At 43.1% G+C, this 22403-nt stretch overlaps 2 protein-coding genes across 9 annotated transcripts in view; both read right to left on the reverse strand.

The window, feature by feature from the left end:
• Window positions 1–155: 155 nt before the first annotated feature.
• On the reverse strand, window positions 156–7008 carry gfi1ab (growth factor independent 1A transcription repressor b). Of its 2 annotated transcripts, none has more exons than XM_031575433.2 (6): window positions 3646–7008; window positions 2847–3047; window positions 2138–2532; window positions 1743–1880; window positions 1464–1629; window positions 156–1022 (listed from the first exon to the last, which is right to left on the reverse strand). In XM_031575433.2, exons 1-6 carry the CDS (start codon window positions 3929–3931, stop codon window positions 844–846), a joined length of 1365 nt encoding a protein of 454 aa, XP_031431293.1. In that variant the 5' UTR covers window positions 3932–7008; the 3' UTR covers window positions 156–843. The 2 variants fall into 2 exon arrangements, with proteins under 2 accessions (XP_031431293.1, XP_031431292.1); XM_031575432.2 differs by having other exon boundaries at window positions 2847–3050.
• A 101-nt stretch (window positions 7009–7109) lies between these two features.
• Window positions 7110–22403, reverse strand: part of evi5b (ecotropic viral integration site 5b) — a 58367-nt gene continuing 43073 nt past the window's right edge. For all 7 annotated transcript variants that reach the window (XM_012839580.3, XM_031575431.2, XM_031575430.2 and 4 more), the window contains 4 exons: window positions 22189–22335; window positions 21144–21239; window positions 15732–15827; window positions 7110–9589 (listed from right to left, as the gene is read on the reverse strand). In XM_012839580.3, the coding sequence (XP_012695034.1) occupies window positions 9299–9589; window positions 15732–15827; window positions 21144–21239; window positions 22189–22335 (630 nt within the window). In that variant the 3' untranslated portion in view covers window positions 7110–9298. The remainder of the gene's footprint in view (window positions 9590–15731; window positions 15828–21143; window positions 21240–22188; window positions 22336–22403) is intronic.

The raw sequence follows: 22403 nt of genomic DNA on the forward strand, positions 1-22403 counted from the left end.
GGTTCCATGCAGCAATCCACGCATGACCATTCCATGATGAATAACCTGTCCTGTATATATTTCGTAAAATCTGCAAGTGTGTCATACTAGATATCTTAGTCATAGATACTGAGTAACAAATGTAAAACATAATGAGTTCACAAAATACACATTTGAACAGTGTATTTATTTTATAGTATCAATAAATAATTTAAGAACAAACACTGTAGTACACATAATTTGAACGTACTGCAATCAAACGAGATACACTGATCTCGTTAATATAAATTACGTTTGTGCAAATTTGATAAAAAGGATAGAACAGCCTATCACTAAATAATAAAGAGGGGAAAATATAATAAACGATTAATAATAAACTGGCTGGTGTCTCTGCGCAGAATACAAGAGGCTATATGAACATTCCCTCACGTTTATGAAATCACACTGGCCCGTTGTAATGCTTTGCTTTGTTTTGCCAGCATGTTTAACTTACAAACAAAGTGACATTCTTTTGAGAAGCGCAGATTTCTCCCACGCAGTTGATATTCAGGATGATCTCTGTCTTGCCCTTATTTTGGTCACAATATTTGGGTTTCGTGAGAGGTCCTCAGGGACGAATACAACTTATTTAGATAAACTCAGCCAAACAGGTCAGTGTATCATTCAGAAATGATAAGCAAAATAAAATAAAATAAAATAAAAATTGACTTTACAGCTGATGGCCGTATATAACCTATAGAATTTAGGCATGAAGCCGCCATCCATACATTTCCTCTTTACTCATTTCCCCTAGTGTTTGTTATGGCGGTATGCTCGATATTTATTTACTTTTCTTTTCAGATAATGTGACGATAACTTATTCAATCATTTCAGTCCGTGCTGTGTTTCCTTGTGCCTCCTCAAATCGACCTTGCGCTGGAAGCCCTTTCCGCACATGTCGCAGCCGAACGGCTTGAAGCCAGTGTGTTTGCGACTGTGTGTGATGAGGTTGGAGCTCTGGCTGAATGCCTTTCCACACACTTGGCATTTGTGTGGCTTTTCACCTGTGGAGAAAAAATAAGTAGGCCGTTATGGTTTATTTAAAATGAAAATGAAAGGAGACAGTGTTTGGTTCTGCGTTCATTGTCAAGAACATTCACCCAAGCACCAAACCTTAGACATAGACCTAGATGAAGATACCTTAAATACATGATTTATGTTTAAATTTCAACATTTAGGGCAGACCAAGATGCATTAGGCGAGTTGGAAATGAAAGCGTCTTAAACCAAAGATTGCGCAATAGCACACAATTTAGGGTATGTAGACTGAACCTGACTACACTCAGTGTGAAGTGTGTGTGTGTGTGAGAGAGAGAGAGAGAGTCTTATAGATACCAAATTTGCCATGCAAGTAAAGAACTTTGAATGTATTGAATTGAGAGAGAGAGCGAGAGAGAGATATAGAGATAAAGAGAGAGAGAGAGAGAGAGAGAGAGAGATCCGTACCTGTGTGAATAAACGTGTGTTTTTTCATGTCGGACTTCTGATGGAACCTTTTCCCACAGTACTGACATGGGTACGGCCGAGTGTCCGAATGAATCAGGAGATGAGTCGACAAAGTTGAAGATCTCTTAAAACTTTTGCCGCATATCTTGCAGTCGAAGCTCCTTTCCTGTTACATAATGTTGATAAAGGCGTTGTGAAAAAGTTGCTAGGGGTGTCAACAGCGTAAGCGGCGCAGGACAATTGAACAACCACTAAAAGGTCACAAATAAGACATTTCACCTGTGAGTGAACAGCTTTGTGTTGTTCTAGGCTCACGGCGTGCCCAAATGTTTTTCCGCAAATGTCACAGCCAAAGGGTCTGGTCCCGCTGTGTGATCTCCTCACGTGGACTTCCAACCCATGAGGCGTGGAGAAGACCTGCAGAAATCACATAAAGGAAGTAAAATATACTGGATTATTATTTTAGGGATATGCAGACCGGACTATTTCAACCCTAATTTAATTCATAGGGCGCAAGGCAAGACATGACTTGCACATGCAGAACGTGTATGCGACAGTTTGACAATATGGACAGGCCCAGTAGCCTGCATGTTCAACTGAAGTTTACCAATATGATGAGGGGTTGATATAGAACAATATAACATGAAATATTTGAATTCTTAAAGTGTTCTAACCTTACTACATTTGATGCACTTGAAGGCACCGTTCAGCATCAGACGACTGCAAAGGATGTCAGCCTCAGCTTTGATGTCCGGCACTTTGCCATGAATGCTGTTGTCTGAATATAACCCACTGACAGCGGCCCTGTCAAAAAGTCTGGCAGCCGATCCGTAAGTGCCGTAACCCCCAGCACCAGACCCCCGCTCTGGAAAGAGTGAGGCGTCAATGACTCTGTCCCCATAATAAGGGAGAGATGATCCCCGCTCAAGGTCTAGCGGATGGTGGTACGTCTGTTGGACCAAATGCCGGATTTCGGACCCCGTGTAGTTGTTCCAAGCATAAGGCCGGAAGGGCACCTCGAACGGCTGAGTCTCGTCTACTGAAGGCGAGAAAGACTTGTCCGAATTTGCTAAAAGAAAAGAAAATTATATTAATTTAGTCATCAACAGTCTATGGTTTTCCATCACCCACCCTGGAAACTGAATAGCACAGTGTTTTTCCACTGAAGAATGCAAACCTAAATAACACAGAGTTGATGTCACTGATGTCACCAAACTAGCCTACGCGTGCATTGAAAAATGATTCAGCCTAATGTAATATAGACTTGTGGCAAATATCATAAGTGTCTACAGCTTTACATGGCATTAACGGATCAATAGTTTTAAAACAGCAGACAGAAGCATGTTTGGAAATGTATGCACAGGCGATGTCTTGTTGTCATACCGGGTGATACTGAAGGCGACGGAGGTCGCCAGTAGTCCTCGTAGTCTGACGAGCGACCACATACACTTCCTCCACAGCTCAGTGGGGACTTTGATGAGCGGTCTGCAGTGTTCACCAGGTGCGATTCAGGGGAGAAGTCCCTTGTAGTGTCCCCAGACAGCACCTCAGTGCAGCATTCTGACTCTTCCGGAATTTTGCTCTCTGCTGAACCAGTTGGAAGGAAGATCGATTCGATCATGCCGTTCAGATATCTTTAATGCTACTATTAGGAGGCTACTTTTGCGGCTGTTTCTATTAATAATATAGTATAGTGTTCAGTCATCTATGGAAAAATAGGCTATATTTCAAACCATACAATTGACACAGAAACCGAGCAATATAGTATGACAAAATAGTAAAGTTTTTTGTTAATTGTCAATCCATGATCAAAATAATATGACCGGCAAAACTGATCAAATTGTTAAAATGACACACCTATCCAAATTAGCCATCATAATAAAATAGCCTACTAATTAAGCAAAATGAACATTCATTAATTTACATAGAACGCAGTACAGGTCAATTATTGTTTTCTTCTTTAACGGTATAATCTGCACATTAAGTAGGCCTAGGGTAATTGAAATGTATTTAATAAACCGCCTACATTAGTTCAAAGTGACAGAATTTGTTTTCTGAAATTGTCTGAAATCTAACACACTGAGGGTGTAAACATGTCATGTCTGCAGTGCCTTTTATAACAGTTTTTTTGCAATCTTGACAATCAATTCCACATCAGCATAAAAAAACAATTCTGACATACCTGCACATATGTGCGCTAAAATAGTATCCAGTCTACTGTAGTCATCCTCAAACGTTCGCGGCTGATGGTAGCTGTGCGCCTTCTTGCTTTTCACCAGGAACGACCGCGGCATGGCTGTATGTCTTGCTTCTAGTCCACAAATATCCCAAAAGGCTCCCCAGGTTCGCCACTCTGCTCTTTTCTTGACTTTGGACGGCGCCTCTGTTTTATCTCTGAAACGATTTGTAGACCATTGGTGATGAAGGGCGCGCCAGTATAAGTCCTTTTTTTGCAACGAATAGGGCATGCGCAAAGGCAAACCCTCGTCTGCCAGGTGTTACGAGGACAGGTGCTTTAAAGACACAGCTTCCCTCAGTTTCCCTATCCGGGGCCCGGCGATTGGTTCACTCAAAGAACAAATGCAAGGCAGACCTCACGGACCAGACATCTCCCCAGGGAATTGAAGCCCATGGCAATCAGGATAAGTGATATGCGACTTTATCAATGCGATATTCGATCCCTAGCTGCGGGGGGAGAGGAAACACGGAGACGGGCACCGTGATGCCATCGAGAAGTAGATGTGTCACAGCAGTGGGTTCTGTGCCACGTCTCTGAGTACAAATCACGAGGTAATCTCATGCAGATAGGAAAAGTGCGCAGCAACAATAGGCATCCATCTGTCTTTTTTCGCTTTCATAAGGGTCTGATATTGTGGAGTCGTAATATAATATATAATATATATAAAACAATCGATCAGCGCAATACAAATGATTAACGGGTCCTACTGCTTAACATATCTGAGATTGCTTGTTTTTTTTATCAGCTAATGCCTTTTGGCTGGATGGAGAGTAATATCTCGGGTTTTGGTTTTGATTGAAGAGTGGCAGTGTGCAGCCGACGCAGCCTCTCCGCAATTTTGAAAGGCTATGGTTGTAGCTCGGTGGAATTGATTGCAAATGGCGTGTAATGAAACAGTACGTCAGGTCACGATAGATGCTCGCTGCTGGTGTCCACCCGCCAGTGGAACCCGTGTAGCAAGTCTCGGATTTCCTCCCAGCATTACTCACTAGCCGTCAAAACAGAGAGGCCTTGTTCCTCGGCTCACCCCCAGAGCGTCCGCCGGTGGGCTGCTCCGGTCCTAATTACACCTAGAACAAGAGAGCCGTCTGCATTCAGGCCCACATTACAGACCCGCACTGGGGCCAGGCAGCAACAGCCGGTAGGTCACGTCAGGCCTACCTGTCGCCGGCTCGTGCCTCCCATTTCAAACAGTTACTGGATTTCAATCAATCCCAGACAATGAACAACACAAAATAAAGTTATTGTGTCTTCTGATTAATACAATATTTACAGGTTGCTTAATTAGTCTCATCTGAACTGTCTGGCCCCATTGTTCCCCGAGTTAAAATTTGGATTGGCACTCCAACATTAAATTATCAAAATTTGGAGTGCACAGGCAATGTAAATAAAATGTGTAGCCTGTATTTTAATAGATCAAATTGATGACAATTTAATTGATCAAATAGATGACAAACTGATGATAATGAAAATATTACTGATTTGAAGTTTGGCATATTTAATATGCTCTTCAAATACTTAATATTACACTTATATGTGCGTTGTTGGCTAGTAGGTTATTGAAGAGACTTAAGAAGTAAGAAAGAGTGATTACAGAAAGGACTACTTAAAACTGTGTTGACGACAATCTCGCATCCCAGCTGTTTTCTGCGAGGGTGGGAGGGGTAGTAGTGTGTGTGTGTGGGTTAGGGTTAGGGGCAGATCCCTAAAAACACCAGAAACATCGGATCAAGCTGCAGAGCCGCGCAGGAAATCAAAGCGAAATGTGTGCTTCTCCGATTAGCGCGCAACCCGCAGGGCATCCGGACAGGCGCTCAGGTGGCGCGGGTATGATAGGACCCAGATAAACCGCCAATACATATTCACACGGAGGAGCAGCTTTAGTTTGAGGAACTAAACATAACATTTTTGTCGAAACGTTGTTTTCTTGTTACGGCTGTTAGACATGGGTTTCAAACGCAATATTTTCCGTAAAATCTTGAACACACAAAGACTTGAGCTCACTACCTATCTCAGCGACATTTGAGGCAGTAATAACAGATGCACAGGTAGCCTAAAACTCGCTTTTGGAACATTAACTGCATCAATTGTGACTAATGATAAGATACTTTCAGCATTTACTGAGAATACAACCAATTGCGTTGCTTACTGAAAGTTCGTTCTTTGACAGCAGCTAGCAAAACAACATGCGCACAAAGGATGGCAGGTGCACAACCAAAACGTTTACTATAATTTTTGTAAACCTCGACGAAGTTGCATTGTTGTCTGTTCTCTTTCTGCACCTTGTATCATGTGTAAACAAGGGGTGTACAATATGTGAATCAGAAAGCCTTGATTTGAAACTACCAGGCAAGTGGTCCGGCTTCTAACTTTGCCTGTTACAAATGATAAATGTAACACCTACCTGTCACGTTTCCTCAATCGACTTGATCTCAACTAAGACCTCCTTGAACAGCCGTGTGGCCCGAGCCTAGTGCTTGTTGAATCTGGCTGCTTGTTATTAGCGTAAAGCCCAGACTTCCTGAACGTTATTTTTTTTTGCAAGAGCTTTCATAAGCAGATGAGAGGAGGAAAGGGGTTGTGGCATCATGAGTCTCACTCATGGAACTGTCCATCTAAATAGTAGTCTACAATATTAAATTGGTACTCGCCTTTTCAAAAGATTGATCTCTTTGATGTTGCAAACTACCAAATTACAATACAAGGTGGAATTCAGCGGTTGCACTGCCGACACCTTTCTTGCAGACAAGGACGCATCACTATCACAGACTTCGTGATAGTGATGAAGGAACATCGGAATTCACCACACTGTTACTACCCCTATTACTAGCCTACTAGCACAGACTACTATTAATAATAGTAGGCTACTCATGAAAATATAGGCCTACGAAGAATTGAAATATAATCATCATAGTAAAAAAAACATTATTGCGCATCTAAATACCAAACGAATGCAGTTGAATAGATTGATATTTAGACGATTCAGTCTAAGAATAAAAAAAAAAAAAAGGAGAGTATCTGAATAGGAGAAAAATGGGGTGATGACAGAACGCAATAAAAAGAACGGTGTAAACAAGTTATGAATAAAACATGAAGGTATTGGATTCTAGAAAGAACCTCTAAAACACCTTGACATGTTCGAAAGTCGCCTTGTGCAACTCGAATGCTGTACAGAGGGTCGGTATGATGTAAAGACTTGTGTAAAACACATGCGTAGGAGTGGTGGCGTTCATCTTTCTGTAATAGTCTACAAATTGACAGGGGAAGGCATTTATATAGCCTACCATCATACCACATCTGATATATCGAGTAGCATCCATAATGTGTATCGTATTAACATATGCCTCGGGCATCATTAATCCGCATGACACAGCACAACACACCAAAAACGTTAAGACTCAGGTGACTTTAAGAGACGAAGCATTTTATTGTCCTTTTCATCGTGGTGCCATGTGTAGGTCTACTGTAGATGACCGGGTGATGAAATGAATCCATCACACGTATTATTTAGTGAGCTATTCCCATTGTCGTTTGAACACATTGAGTAATTACACAAACAAATCTAGTGTTCAATGGCTGCCATGCGTTCCATACTGTCCGTGCTAATTCATGTCGTCCATAGGACAGAAAAATCGATCGACAAACATTAGGTTATCAAAACACCTTGACAGTCATCAAATATTACATGTTTAAGTCGCTTTGGGATAGTGCAGTCTTCCAGGTCCTCAGTCTATCAACGTTGGAGATCAATAGTTCTTAGTGTTTTATTTTGCTTACTTGATAATGAGAAACAACCCCACCTCTGGGGGATTTAATGTCAATTTATGTTGATTTTCTTTTTAGAACAGAAAAAATAACATGGAAAACACCATTATCCCCAAATGCCACCCACACTGTCTCATTATGGGCAAGGTCCTGTTAAAGAAGTTAGTTTATCAGTGGGAAGGCTTCGAGGCCAATTGCACCCCTGAGCATGACAAGACAGCGGTTGGGCGCATAAGCGCTGCCCTTCGGGTAACCTCTCGTTCACTTAGTCAAGCCAAGGCCAGGTGATGGTGTGGGTCTGCTGCGGTTTAGGTATCGCAAAGGAAGAATACAATGCTTACATCTTTCCATCCACCTCTGCATGCATGCACACCGTTTCCACTGCAGCGACATGTTCCCTTGACTACGGGGAGGTTTATGTGCAAATATGGCAAGTATTCAACCATTTCGTTCCTCCAATACCATGATTGATTGATGTAGTCATTTCAAAGCGTTCGGTCACATTCCCTTCATTTGCATTGCTGATTTAAAGATTATTTTAGAGAATGTCTGCCTCAAACAAACAAACAAACAAACAAACAAAACAACCAAAAAGATAATCAAATCACACATAATACAGAGAAAATAGATAATTTCCCAACAATGTGACACTTGTCTTAAATCTGTAACATGCTCTATCAACACCATCCTTACTGAAACCAGACAAGGAAACAAACATACAGTACGGACAAATCATGTGGAAAAATAAACAAGCAAAACAAAAAAAACACACAAAAAACTGGGATGTGCTCTGGCAAAAGCTGATAAACTGGTGGGGGCCTGGAGATTGTTTCCAGTGAGTGATATGTCCCTTTTTTTTTGTCAATGAGCTATACAATAAATTGCATGGCAGATCTTTAGCAATCCACAAGATAACACGATTTTCAAGTCGATACGAAGAGGCAAACGTTAACCCATAAACATGTACATATATACAAAGATGCTTGCTGGCTGTCCTGTGTACACTGACCAGGTCAAACTGTAGGCTGCATGATCGTGTGTGGTGGCCATGAGGGCATCCTGTTTCCTTGAGGCTTGAGCAGCTACTACACTGCTGCGTGTAAATGAATGGACTCTCCTCCTTTAAGGGGAAAACCTCCACAAGAAGATAGTGTGAATGTTTTTTTTGTTTTTTTTCAAGAATCCTTTTCAACTACTAATAAGCTCTGTTGGCCGTATTGTGTTTTCATTTTCTTTTCGTTTTAAAAACCGAAGGCAATAAAAAGCAATGATAGGGTGATGTTTTCTCATTAGAGCAAAAAACACAATACAATATCAATGGGGATCCACTCAGGCAGTTGGGGACCAAATGGCTGTATGTGTGCCTGAATGAATCCCTGTGTGAAATCTCTCAGGTTGGAGAGCCCAGAAGGCCTGCTGATGATAGTGCATGCTTCCAATGATCTCATCCAGGGGAGAACATCCACCCATCCAGCCAAGGGTAAGTGCTAATTGGTGCCAACTCCCTGATGTTATGGATTTTGGCAAGACGTCCAAACTGCCAAACTGCCAGAACAAACAAACAAATTAACAAACAGTGATATAAGGCAGATGTGTAACAAAGCCGCCACGGGAACCATGTTCCTGCACGCCTTTGAGAACCAGGGGAGAAAAAGAACAGTCTTGCTCTGAGTGGCTCATCCTGGCAGCCCCTTTCCAATCGCGTTCTCCCCTCTCTCCCCGGACCGGAATCTGAGCCACAGTCGTCTGTCCTGTGGTAGGGATCATGTGAGAGATGCTGGGGAAGGGGTACTGGAAGAAATGGGCGCTGAGCTGAGGCGGGGTATAAAAATCACACTGTGGTGGTCTTATGGCTGCCGTTTGTGGGGACAGTGAGGCGCAACGACTCGTTGTCCTCGTCACTGTCCGTGTCCTCCAGGTCGGCGTGCAGTGTGATACGCCCACCTACACTCCCGGCGTCGCTGCCGCCGCCACCACCACCTCCCTGGGGGTTTGGCAGCTTGGCCAGTGCGTCGTCATCCGAGGAGTGGTAGGACTCGGTGTCGCCGTAGTGATTCACGATGTGGATGCCGTCAAAACTGGGCGGGTTGGACAAGCCCCTCTGGCCTTTCAAACACCGTACCTGCAGGGGGGGGGGTGAGAAAAAACACTGTTTATATGTTCAATTCAATTCAATTGTATTTATATAGCGCCATAACAATACAATTGTCTCTAATGCACACAGGGTACAGCGCCACCTAGCACATTTATACATCAACTTCAATCCAGCACATGGAGTTTCATGTCAGACAGGGGTTAGAGGAATGGTTTGCTTCTATTCAAATGAATGTCGGCACAAAATGAGTCCCGTAGTTAATACAGAGTAAAGTCACCAGTGGAGAGGAACTACTTGTGTAGGGTCTCCCCTGGGACCAGTAACGGCTTAAGCTAAAAAAACCTCTCAATTTTGAAATGCAAGCAAACATGATCCCAGGTCTGAGGTCTCTTAGGAGATGAGATGAGGGTAGAGAAGGAAAAAAATAAACACAGCTTGTCTTCCATGCTTTGGTGGAAAATTGGAGGGTGGATTTGTGGAGGTCAGGGGTGGCACATCAGCAATGATTACCACACACATGCTTACCTGGAACTGGCTTCTCCGAAACAGACATGTAGGAAGAGAGGTGTTAGCACAGCTATTTTAGCAAGCGAAACTGCATGTATGCTCATATGCATTCACACACACACACAAACACACATGAGCAAACAAGGGAAAAAAAGGTAGATGTGCAGCCAACTTAGCAAAGGAATTGTTAGGGTGTTTTCCCTGTGTGCCCTTGACATGTAGCTGAGAGAGAGATAGAAAGTGTGTGTGTGTGTGTGTGTGTGTGTGTGTGTGTGTGTGTGTGTGTGTGTGTGAAGGCGAGCGGGAGATGGAGGAGGAGGAGCGAGAGTGAGACACCAAGAGAGAGAGAGAATAGAGGGAGAAAGCAAGTGAGAGATACAAAGCGAGATGGGGGAGAACATAAGAGAGAGAGAGAGAGCTGGCCGGAAACCAGCTGCACAGTGGCTCTGAAGGGGGCCGGGGTGACAAGTTGTGAGTGCTTTATCTTGCGAGATCAAGCACTAGGGTTTGCTCAAAATACACCTCGGCGCCTCTGTCTGTCAGTTTTGAGGGCCAATGTGATTTAAAATAGCAACCTTGCTCGGCAACGAACAGTCAAATTCTGGTTTAGGCATACACTAGTTTTTTTTTTCTTTCAGCTTTTCTTTTTCTATCACCCGATCTCCTTTTTCTTTTCTCTGCCTCAACCTCAGACCTCAATCTCTTTGCTTGCTTGTTTCAACACCTGTGTGAGAAACTTTGATAGCACTCGACTGACAGTGAAACCAACTACATGCCGTCTGTACACACTAAGGCCCATCTGCACGCAGAGCATCCCCCCCCTCCCCCCTCCTGTGTGTCAAAGTGTAGAGTATCATATTTGCAAAACACTTGGCATTTGAAAAATACGAGATTGAGATTTTACAACATTACACATTCACACATAAGCAGGCTCAAATCACGTGTCGACGTCTAGGTCCTATGCGAGAATTGCAGCTGTGGCCATGGCAACTCAAGCAATAGTTTGTACTGAAGATTCTTCAAAACAAGGTCACATCCGTCGTCTGGACTGCCTCTATGCAAAAACAGACCTTAAGAATATGTTTGACGAACACAATGAATACACTATTACAAGGATTATAATAAGGACTGCTTATTAGGCAAATTTAGTTAGGTCTGGCGAAGGGAACACAATACCTTGGTTGTCCACAGCAAAAAACATCCTCCAGCCACCTGATACTCATACCCACATATCCACAAGTAACTGATCTCTTCAGGATATGTAGCACACAGATCTATTTTTTGGGGGCACACGCTTCCCTATCTGATTGTCTACTGGAAATGAAGTCTTGGTTGTCCTTTATCAACTTTATCAAACTTAATGGGGATAAAACTGAGCTTCTCCTCGTAGGTACTACAACTACTTTGGCCAAACTTGGCAGTTTTTCTCTGATCATTGACGATTCCATAGTTACTCGTTCCCAACGGGTTAAGAGTCTGGGTGTAATCCTTGACACTACTTTACACTTTGAAGCGCACATCAATAACATCACTTGGTCTGCTTATTTCCATTTACGCAGTACCAACCGCCTATGCCCTCTCTTACATCGTACAGTACTGCTATTCTTGTACATGCTCTGATCACATCTCATATTGACTACCGTCTCTGGTCTTCCTCACAAACTCCTCCATACACTTCAACTGGTTCAGAATTCAGCTACCTGAATCATTAAGAGAACCCCTTCCATAGTACATACTACTCCTGTCCTTCAACAACTTCATTGGCTCCCTGTCAAATACCGTATTGATTTCAAGACTCTCCTTCTTACTTTTAAGACTCTCAAGACCTTGGTGAATCTCCACACCCCCCTCCTGTACCCTCAGATCCTCCATACATATATTTTATTTTACATTTTTCCCTTGTCTGAATGTTGATTGTTTGGTATTATGTGTTGCTGACTTTTATTGTGTTTTGTAAGGTGTCCTTGAAAGGCACTCATAAATAATATGCGTTATTATTTATTAGTGTTACGTCAGAAATCACCGGGTGCCCACTGCTCTGTTTGTGATTGTAATGCCCACAGGAAGCTAAAGCAGATGAGTAGAAACCTACCTACAGTGGCCCACTCCCCGTCTCTCCCCTTTCAATAAAGGCTAGAAAAGCTCAAAAATACCCAGGGTGATGCCAATGTAATGCATTGCTTAAATATACTATATTCCACACAGAGTAATATCCACATGATAGCTGAACAACAGCAGTGTTCATTGTTTACTGCAGTAAACAGCCAGAAGTGGTTGCACTTAGAAGGGTATAATGGTGACTGCACGTCATGCAGAACATGCTAAGAATGTGTGGCGGGCTGCAGACTGCAACGCTATCAGTGGCTGTGCCTTTGGCTGTGAGTGTGGTGAGGGGACAGGAAAATCTGCATGTCTCAAAATCAGCCGAGGCCCAGCTTTACTACAGCGATAGGGAGCAGGGAGGAACACACACGGCATGATTTAGTGCATCACAGTTCAACCACAAGCCACTACCCTTTTGTTGGCTTCTTTGTCGCCTCGCCCCCCCAACCCCCAACCCCTCTCCTCTTTCTTTTTCAGTGTACAAATCTGACTTAATCTTGCCCTTGTAAATCATTGAACGGGTTTCTGTTTTCAGTTCTCCATCATTTGCATCCACAGCTGAGCCCTCAGTATATAATCTTGATTTGATTTATTTTAAGTGCCAATCATGTACCATTTTTCGCCTTTCATTGCTTATTTGGAAAACATGTTAAACTAATGCTTAATAGTTAGGAATTAAGGCTCAAATAATACAAATGTGATTTAGTGCACAGAATCCAGATTCTGCTTCTAGGAATGTTCATTACTGCACCTCAACCCCAACTAATACTAAGAAGTCTAACTGATCATAGATACGTAACTGAGAAATCTGTGGGAAACTTCCCAAAAGACCCAACATCCCAATCTGAGATGCTGCAGATAACATGCTTTCACAAGATCAATCCAACAGAAACATCAGCACACTCTTGAAGGAGTACAGTATTATTTGTTTTCACAAATGGATTACGTCCAACAGTAAATTACTTTGCATGTCCAGAATTTCCTAAGTTCCATTGATGCAACATGACCATGACAGCTTCACAAAATGATGATAGCTGACCACCAACTGTTCAATCCTCAAGGTTCTGGATGAACTTCCCTTTACACTAACTTAGCAGGACTTCCAGAGTGACACCCATATAAACACTGTGAACCCCATCATCAGAGACACGGCAAGTTACATATTAAAATAAGTTAGGGGATTTATTGAGAAGCCACACTGCTCGCACTGTCAAGGTGAATTAATTTGACGACTGCTATGTTTGGTGAAATATCACTCCAGCACTCAAATCAGACCTCTTCAAGTATGCCCTTTTAAATCTACGCTGGGATAATCCCAAGCATATATCTAAGTGGCAGATGTCTCTCTGCAAAGCAAACATCATGGCGATCGAGCCAGATACACTTACACATGAACATAAGGTACATGCACACAAGGGATACATACACGCGTACAAGCACAATGAAACACATAGACACAATCAAAATGGAGGCCATCAGTTAGTTGTATCTACAAAAGGATTACCCCAAAAATCCTGGTGGCACAGGAGGGGCTTTACAACAGGCTTTGTGTGCTGACTTTAATCTGATCAAAGGAGACCTGTGGTCTCGCAAAGAGACTGAGCATGAGTCAAGTCTTGATCCATCTGTATGATGGAGAGAGATTCTTTGTGTGTTTTCTGAAAACGCTACATGGGCACATTTTCATCACACCCAATGCTGTCCAGGAGGAAAACCAATAGTTGTTGTCAATTATTATCCATATTATGATATGGAAACCTAAAACAAAATGTGTTGCCATCTTTGGCCTGCTATGTGATAGCACTGTGATGGGAAGGTGGTAAGGACACCGTCACCGATGGCAGTAATTCCAAGCTGGAGGAAGGTATCACACTTGGTGGAAAAGTTGAGATGCCAGTCAGTTCAACAAAAAATCCCCTGGGTGATTTACTATGGTTTGCCCTGTTTGCCCTGGTTTGCCCCTGACTATCCAGTGATCTGATTGTTTTGTAGTCGTGAGAGCACACCTCCTGCGGTGTTGTGCTGGTTAAGTCATAAAACCTTGCTCTCTGTGTTTCCTTTTTCTTTGTAAATTTCATGTTTGAGCCTTCCACCGCATCTTGTGAAAACAGATTCCCTGACGAACCCATTGGTTTCCACATACAAACATGTGAGAAGCAGCAGTCTTAAAATAATAAATGGCTCCCTACTTTGAAGCTGCAGGATGCAGCCTCTCGAAGTTTCTATTTGTGCTGGATTTGTGCAATTTCAGTCAATCCCTTTACTTTTTGACACCTTATGTTGATCTGGTTTCATTTCAGTTGCTGATTTATTGATGTATTAAAAAAAAAATGCTTATGTTACTGCATAGTTGCCAACTATATGTCTGTATCTATATGTCCTGTTTTTTCATGCTATACTACAAATATAATAATGACCATGTGGCTTCAGACTTGCATTGGAGTATTTGGCCTCGCAAAGTTTCCAAAATGAAGATAGAAACTTCTTTGAATTATCTTCAGATGAGAGGATACAAAAGGGTTAAGGACAGAGATTGGCCAATAGGCGTTTTTTCTCAACTCACGGGAGCCATTTCATCATGACTAGCACCAACAGTTAACAATAGGAAGACAAAAGCTAATCATGCTAAACTCTGCAACTAGTCATGACTGGCTGTTTACCCTTCACTTTAAGTGGACGACAGAAAGTTAACCTAAGGGGCGTAGTCATACTTTTTTTTTTAGTGTAATACAGGGAGAGACACGTCAACCTTGAACTGTAACAACTTTCAGCTATCGCTGCAAAAATCGACATGGTTAAAACCTGATCTGAGTGCATCTGCTAACAAATAGCATACGAATGAACACAGCCCCTTCACACCAGAGTAAACTGTTAATCTTGCATTCTCGATCCAGAGTGGCTTGAGTGGCATCAACTTAATCAACTGTTTAATTCTGTTGGGCATGTTGCCAAGCCTAGTGGGTAGAGGCATTTCAAATCTCGTTCAGTTCTATTACGACATGAAAGGTGATGTGGATGATGAGGGTGTGTTTGCTGTCTTCACAACCATGGCACAGGAAGCCTGTTTTTTAAGAGGGCGTAGTTAACACTTCTACAACGGTTGCCAATTCTGTGCAAAATGGTTCAAAGTCATGTCTAGGGTTAGACAAAAATAAAGGCGAACCACAATAACCCGACAGGTTCAAAAACAACCTGGGCAGAAAAATGAAAACAAAGCACACGTACGTACTCCAAAGTTCAACACACGTGTACCTGTCTTGCCAACCTGTTGCGAGATATTTAATACTGGAAAGTATAACATGGAATTTGATGGCGTTTTCATTCACTGAGCTTTTCAAATCACAGTGTTGTTCTGCAAAATTTGGCCTGACTACAGCAAGCTTGTAAGCTCATAAGTTTGCACGCAAGCGCACACGCATACACACAAAGAGAGAGAGAGAGAGACAGAAAGAGATAGAAAGAGAAAGAGAGAGAGGTGAAAAAGAGACAGAGAGAGAGAGAGAGAGAGAGATAGAGAGAGGACACATATATGTAAGTTCATGTTCTGTGGTGCTCACACCTCATGTTTCAGCTCTTTGATCTGGTCCTTCAGGTCACGGATGTACTGGCTTGCGTCTGTGTTGTTCAGCTGTCCCTGGACCTTCCCCTCCTCTTTCTGTGGACAGATTAAACCAGGAACAGAATGCAGGTTCAGTACATTCAATAGGTCCACTAGGTCTTCAGACTCAAACAGAAGTACTCACAGCGCTGACACGCAAAAGAGGCCTGGATCAGGCCTGCTGGAGGTCACTGCACAAGTATAGCGTCTAGTGTTTCTGAAACTAGCGGTGGCTTCCTTTTGCCACAAACCTGAAACTTGGGTGGCAGATTATGGGACTTCTTTTTAGGTTTAAAGCCAAAACTGCTGTGTGCACTTTTCATAGGGTTTCATAGCTCCATTAAGATATACACACATTAGTTGCCTTAAGGATTGAGGAAAGATTCTCGCGTCCCACTTCAGCCAGTTTTGACTGTTCACTACCTTTTGCCTACTGAAAGTCATGAGAGCGAGAAGTACAAAAAGGCTTACGCTGATAGTAAATGTACAGTAACTATCTTATCCTATCAAAAACAGTTTCTTCCCCCTCGCCGTCTCACTACTGAACAGCTAATCCACTGTAGCATATATAGCATATATATTTATCCCTGCACTTCTTTGCACTATTGTTGTGTAACATTTCACAGCTACTGTATATAGCCATTCCGCCTTGTATATATTTCTTAAACTTCTTAGACCGTTGCACTGTTGCACTGTTTGTTTTGTATTGTGTTGTAATGTATATTTTGTGTAAGCACATTGACAGCCACTTTACCAAGTCAAATTCCTTGTTTGTGCAAACTTACTTGGCCAATAAAACCTGATTCTGATTATGGCAGGTGCTAGGGTTGAGATTATGAGGTGTATAGGTGAGGTGAAATGTATAGGATGGAGGTGAGGGTCAGAATATGATTCCTCAATTTCGTTCATTACCAGATCAGAATTAAAAACAGGTTGCCAGATATTTGACAGTTGATTTACAGACTGCAGAGTGCCAAAACGAATGTTACAGACTCTCCAGCAGAAACAGAAACACCTGCCACAGAAACTGTTGAGTGGGAGCCGTTTTTCAGCCAGACGTGCCCACCGAGCTGTCAGGGGAAAAACATCACACAGGGCCTCTTCTTGCTGACTGACTCAGAAGCCGCAAACAACACCACGACAAAAACAAGTCAGAACGCATGTTTACGCTAGTGATCGCCAGACACCTGGATCCAGATATAAACACATAGGGACATACATTTACTCACACACAAACGTGAGAACAGAACCATGTGCACAAATACACACACACACACACACACACACACACACACAAATACCATTGGCCTAGGGGGTGGGAGGGAAAGACAGTAGGTGAAAAACCAAAAACAGCACAAATCTGTTTGAAAAAGGGAAGAGGTGAGGTTTGATTGCCATCTCTCTCCCTCTCTCACACTCACACTCAAACACACACACACACTTATCCACTCCCCAAAAGGATCGGGTGGTTTCTCGGTTCCTGTGGTGTAGTGTGTGGGGCCCAGATAGGGCTGCACATGGTTACAGAGGTGCAGCGTTTTCTTCCAAGAATCTGTGTTTCTGACTTGAGGTTTGCGGCCCCCGCCCTTTCCCCCTTCCCTAAGGTGAGGAAGATAAGGAAAGAGGCAGTTAGCCGACTTCCTTGCGTTAGGGCTGCCCTCAGAGGTCAGGTGCCAGGCTATCCCGGGGTGGGGAGGGGTGTCAAACGTCTTTAAATAATGGCTTCCTCAACATTCAGCTGCCTTCTGACTTGAGTTTCCCCTAACCCCCCCCCCCCCCCCCCCCCCCACACACACACACAACTTAATTCAGGTTGGTTAAGCACATACGTGTAAAAATGGGTTTCTTTAAATTCATCTAACTTTCTTTTCAAAACCGGTGATTGTCCTGGAAAATACAAGGACTTAAAGGCACTTGGGTGTGTATTGACTTTAAAGATAAGGAGTTGAACAAAATCCACTAATGTTATGTAGCTATATATGTAGCTATATAATACCATTTACGGCTTTATTCAATGAGGGCCATCTTGAAATCAGTGAGGGCCTCTGTTGAAAGGGAGTTCCCGGAGGCCCCCGGAGAAGTGGATGATGGCAACATTCTCAGAAAAGATTAGCATTTTGAAAAATGTCATCCTCCACAGAATGACAGCAGGACAAAGAAAAGCTCAGGGGCGGGAAACACAACCTCTTGAGATTTCCTCAGATGGTAGCGCAACATCTCAACCGTGAAGAATTCTCATAACCTCCACGAAACGAAAAACTACAGATTACATAGCTCTAAATACGAAATAAAACTAACGATTCAATGGGGTATGATTGATTCTAGGAAGAAGCTATTTTACATCCTCTCCCTGCGAGAGTATATGTCAACATGCTTGCCTCACCAGATTACAGAAAACTACATAATTAGGACAAGAATGAGTCGCATTGTCACCACACTGACAAATATACAGCTGAAGGTTGATTGATGGTACACACATGAGATATTGGAAGCCCTTCATGCATTTTGTGAAAACCTTCTGAAAATCTTAAGAGTTTCATCTCCCATACAAGGATGCTAGCTTTGATTCTAAACAGCAATAGCATCTTAGCCTGAAAGGATGTGGTTTTTCATTTGGTGGAGATGACTGCTAAACTGTGGTCTTGAAAAAGCTTTTGCATGTAGCAACCTCGTGTTAACGCATGACTGTTTGTACCAGATAAACGACTAAGGCGTGAAGGACATTAATTTCTGACGTTGTTTTTGGGACATATTAGACCTCACCTCACTCTACAGGCATCTCTTAGTACATTATGCATATTCAGCATAACAAGCCATTCAAAATGTTCAAACATCTAACAACGTTTAACATCTAATACAAAGCATGATACAATTATTCAACACTCTCACTCTTTCAGTTTCCAGTCTGTGTGGTAAATTGTGGCCAGGTGGGATGGAGCCAGACAAATCTGTGGGCCATGATTTCTTTTTTTTGTAAATGAAACTGTGATGACTCACTTCATCTAATTCAGTTCTTCAGAGTAAAAACACAAAGCTCTACTTTCTTACTCCTAATTTGGCCTGTGGTGAGCTACAAGCTAGCAGGACAGTCCCACTGTTGAACACTTGAGCACTTAAATAACACTAGACCTCGAAGATGAAAAGAGACTACCTTGAACACAGAGAACAAAAGGCCCCCTCCCACACAGACCGGCAGACACCTACGCCCACAGACAGGCAGACACCTATGCCCACACACACACACACACACACACACACACACACACACACACACACACACACACACACACACACACACACACACACACACACACACACACACACACACACACACACACACACACACACACACGTATGTATGTATGTATGTATGTACAGATACACACACGCGCGTACGTACGTACGTACAGATACCTACACGCGTATTATACCACACATGCCCACACACATACGCATGAAAACATACAGACACACACACGTATTACACTAGAGGTTTTAAGGGTGGTGGCAATGGGGGGGGGGGGGGGGGACACACCAGTATGCCTCTGCTCTGCTACAGTGTTAGGTTAACCAGAATAGAAGCAACAATGCCAGGACCAACCCACAGCTTGTTCAACCTCAACGAGGTAACCACACCACAGATCGAGCGCTCACCACAGCCAGTGAGAGAGAGAGAGAGCTCCCAGTTTCAGAAGGCTGGGCACCAAACTAAACCTGTGCAAGAACCACCAACAGTTTGACAAAGAACAACACAGCCTGTCTGGGCAATGGGCACATCCATCCAGACTGACTTCATGTTTGTTTGGCGCAGCAACAGCACAGTCCAAGTAAATACTCACAGGACTTCAAGTACATACTCACAGGACTTGACTGGTTTTGTATAACACCGCAGGTTGAGATTGAATGGTACTGATATGCAACAATCTGAACGTTTCGTTTTACACCTCTACCCGATTGATGACATGCTCAGTGTCTCCCCGGGTCCACCTCATCTGTGTTACCATCTCGCAGAGTTGACGTACTACGTCAGTAAAAAAAGACTAAATGCAACTGTCTACATGCACACACAGTCATAGTGTGACATTGAAGACATCATTACTACAATCAAGATTAACTTAGTCTCTCCTTGTGAGTTTTTAGGGCTGGTTGCTCCCCAACGGCTAGTTTACATATGCAATGCTTCGGGGCAAATCAGATCCAACACTCTAGTGACTTGTGTCTCAGACGTCTGTGTCATGTCTATACATGAGGTGTTTATGATGTGCAGAGTGTCTCTGTGTGGAGTGAGTCAAATGGAAAACTGTATTTAGAGAGAAAAAAAACTGTTAAGACGAGCTTAAAGAAGTCAAGATACAGCTACCTGAGTCACTTCACACCTCTGAGATACACACACACACCACACACACACACACACACACACACACACACACACACACACACACACACATATATATGCAGACACATACACATACAAAAATACAAACATATTCACTCACACGCACACTAATGGTACACCATCTTCTTGACAGACATACAACAAAAATAGACTCTGCAAGCTAAGACACTGGTTGCATGCATCACTGCTGATGTAAGCTCAACTTATACAATCAGACACGAAGAGCTGAAGATAACAAACTGTGCAGATTTGAGTGCTCACTATAAAAGTACTATGCCAGTTTGATTTGCATAAAAAAGTCCCCATTTGCTGCAGTTATGAGCTCGGAGAGAGTGGAGCAAAGTTGACCTGTTTTGTTGTTTGTTGCTTAGTTACGACGCAGTGTATGTTTTCCTGGTGATGGTTGGTCATACCCAAAGTGATACAACTGAAAGTACCAATACTCAACACAGCAATGTCCATGTACACATGCAAAGTATGCATGCATGCATGCAAAAAAAAAACATATAAATAATAATAATTATTATTTCATAAAACAAAATAAAAAAACAAAGCGGTATAAAAATATGTTACGACACCTCGCATACTTCCAAACTCATTTCAACATCTGTTTTACCACCGTTTCTGATAGGGGGCCTCTTTTTCTGAGATGAGCTGTATCTGTAACAGTCTGGAAGACTGTACACTGCAACAGTGACAGGAATTTGTACTATACATTGATGGACTTCAATATAAATATCAGCAGCAGTGGCTGAAGGACTTTTAGACAGTGGTGCAGCAAAGACTGTAAGACTTTTGACTGCGAGGAATTTGAAAAGTGTGGCGTGTGAGACGTGTGATTGCGGTGGTCTGTGTGAACCGAAAGGCTTGCAGCGAAGCAAAGTGAAGTGTGTGTGTGTGTGTGTGTGTGTGTGTGTGTGTGTGTGTGTGTGTGTGTGGGTTTGTGTGTGTGTAGGGCTGAAGGGGAATGAGAGTACCTGAATCTCCAGCTCAGAGATGTGTTGCTGGAGCTCAGCCATGGCTGCGATATTGTCCGCCTCTCGCAACCTCACTGCCATCACCTCTTCTTTGTTCTGCCGAAGTGGTGGTGGGGGGTTGGAGCAATGAGGGAGGGAGGGAGGGAAGGGAATGGAAAAACAGCGTGGGAAACAGAATGAGAAAATGAGAAAGCATAAAACACCCATCTCTGCATTTCTACAAATTTGCTGCTAGGATATGCACAGATATTATCAGCGGTCATAAAGTTGCTGCTGAAAGAGCAACAAAGTGTTTCGACAACGCCATGGAGACGGGCAGTGGAACATGATGGATGTGCAAAAAAGAAAAAATGGAGAGAAAAAAAGTTAAAAGCAGAACCTAGACACTTCCTTTTTTTTTCCTCCCTGTCCCGGCGGGCCCTGATTCTCATCTGGTGCGGAGGCAGGGCATCAGATAAGAGAGCCGTGGGTTATCTTTCTACAGACTCACTGAGAGGAAGTATGGGGAAATATCTGCTCGCAATCACAGAAGCCAGCAGCACAGAAACAAAGCAGTGTGGACACTGAAGGCTCTGCACAGAGGGCTACTGATGCCAAGGCTGCTGATGCTGCTGCTGCTGTTATTGACTTACATCAGCAATGGGTAAACAAGGTCAATTTCAAAACCAACACTGAACACACGTTACATACGGTTGACAAAAATCAGTGATGTCCATGTTATGAGTTTTTGTTGTACTTTAAGAGAGCAAAACTAGATTGGAGCTGTCCATGCTCTAAAGCAACAGAACAGGCCTCCAACAGACTTCCATGGAGCTGAGTATTTGACAATAGCCTACTGCTTCCTCTAGTGCGGTACAGAAGAATTTGATGCAATCACAAAGTCTTGCACTAGACCAGGCTTCTCAGGAAATCTGTTTTCATGTCTGCTTGCTGTCTTGCAAAGAGGGACGTTTTGACAGAGGTGAGAGCTGAAATGGGCTGCCAGGTGGTAGCCAGTGGTTATGATGGCGGCGTGAGGATTGTGTGGTGGGTGGCGGCTCCTTACCTTGCACTCGGTCACAGCCAGCTTGCGCTTGACCTCCTGTTGCTGGGAGAGCAGCTCTTTGTTCTGACTGGTCAGGCCCTGAAGACGCTCTTGGAGGTTCCGGGACTCCAGCTCAGCTCGCCGCAGGTGGTTGCCATGGATCTTGTTCTGTTTCCCAGGGCAATATGGCAGGGCAGAGAAAGAACATTTTGACTCAATTAAAGTGCATTCTGTGT

This window comes from Clupea harengus, chromosome 10 (genome assembly GCF_900700415.2).
Source record: "Clupea harengus chromosome 10, Ch_v2.0.2, whole genome shotgun sequence".
In the NCBI taxonomy this organism is placed as follows: domain Eukaryota; kingdom Metazoa; phylum Chordata; class Actinopteri; order Clupeiformes; family Clupeidae; genus Clupea; species Clupea harengus.

Excerpts from the sequence above, each read along its gene's own strand:
- gfi1ab (XM_031575432.2), bottom strand. The coding sequence starts at position 3,931 with ATGCCCTATTCGTTGCAAAAAAAGGACTTATACTGGCGCGCCCTTCAT. Across the intron at positions 1,881-2,137 it reads AGTGCATCAAATGTAGTAAG|GTCTTCTCCACGCCTCATGG; the intron begins GTTAGAACACTT and ends TGATTTCTGCAG. Across the intron at positions 1,023-1,463 it reads ACACACGTTTATTCACACAG|GTGAAAAGCCACACAAATGC; the intron begins GTACGGATCTCT and ends TTTTCTCCACAG.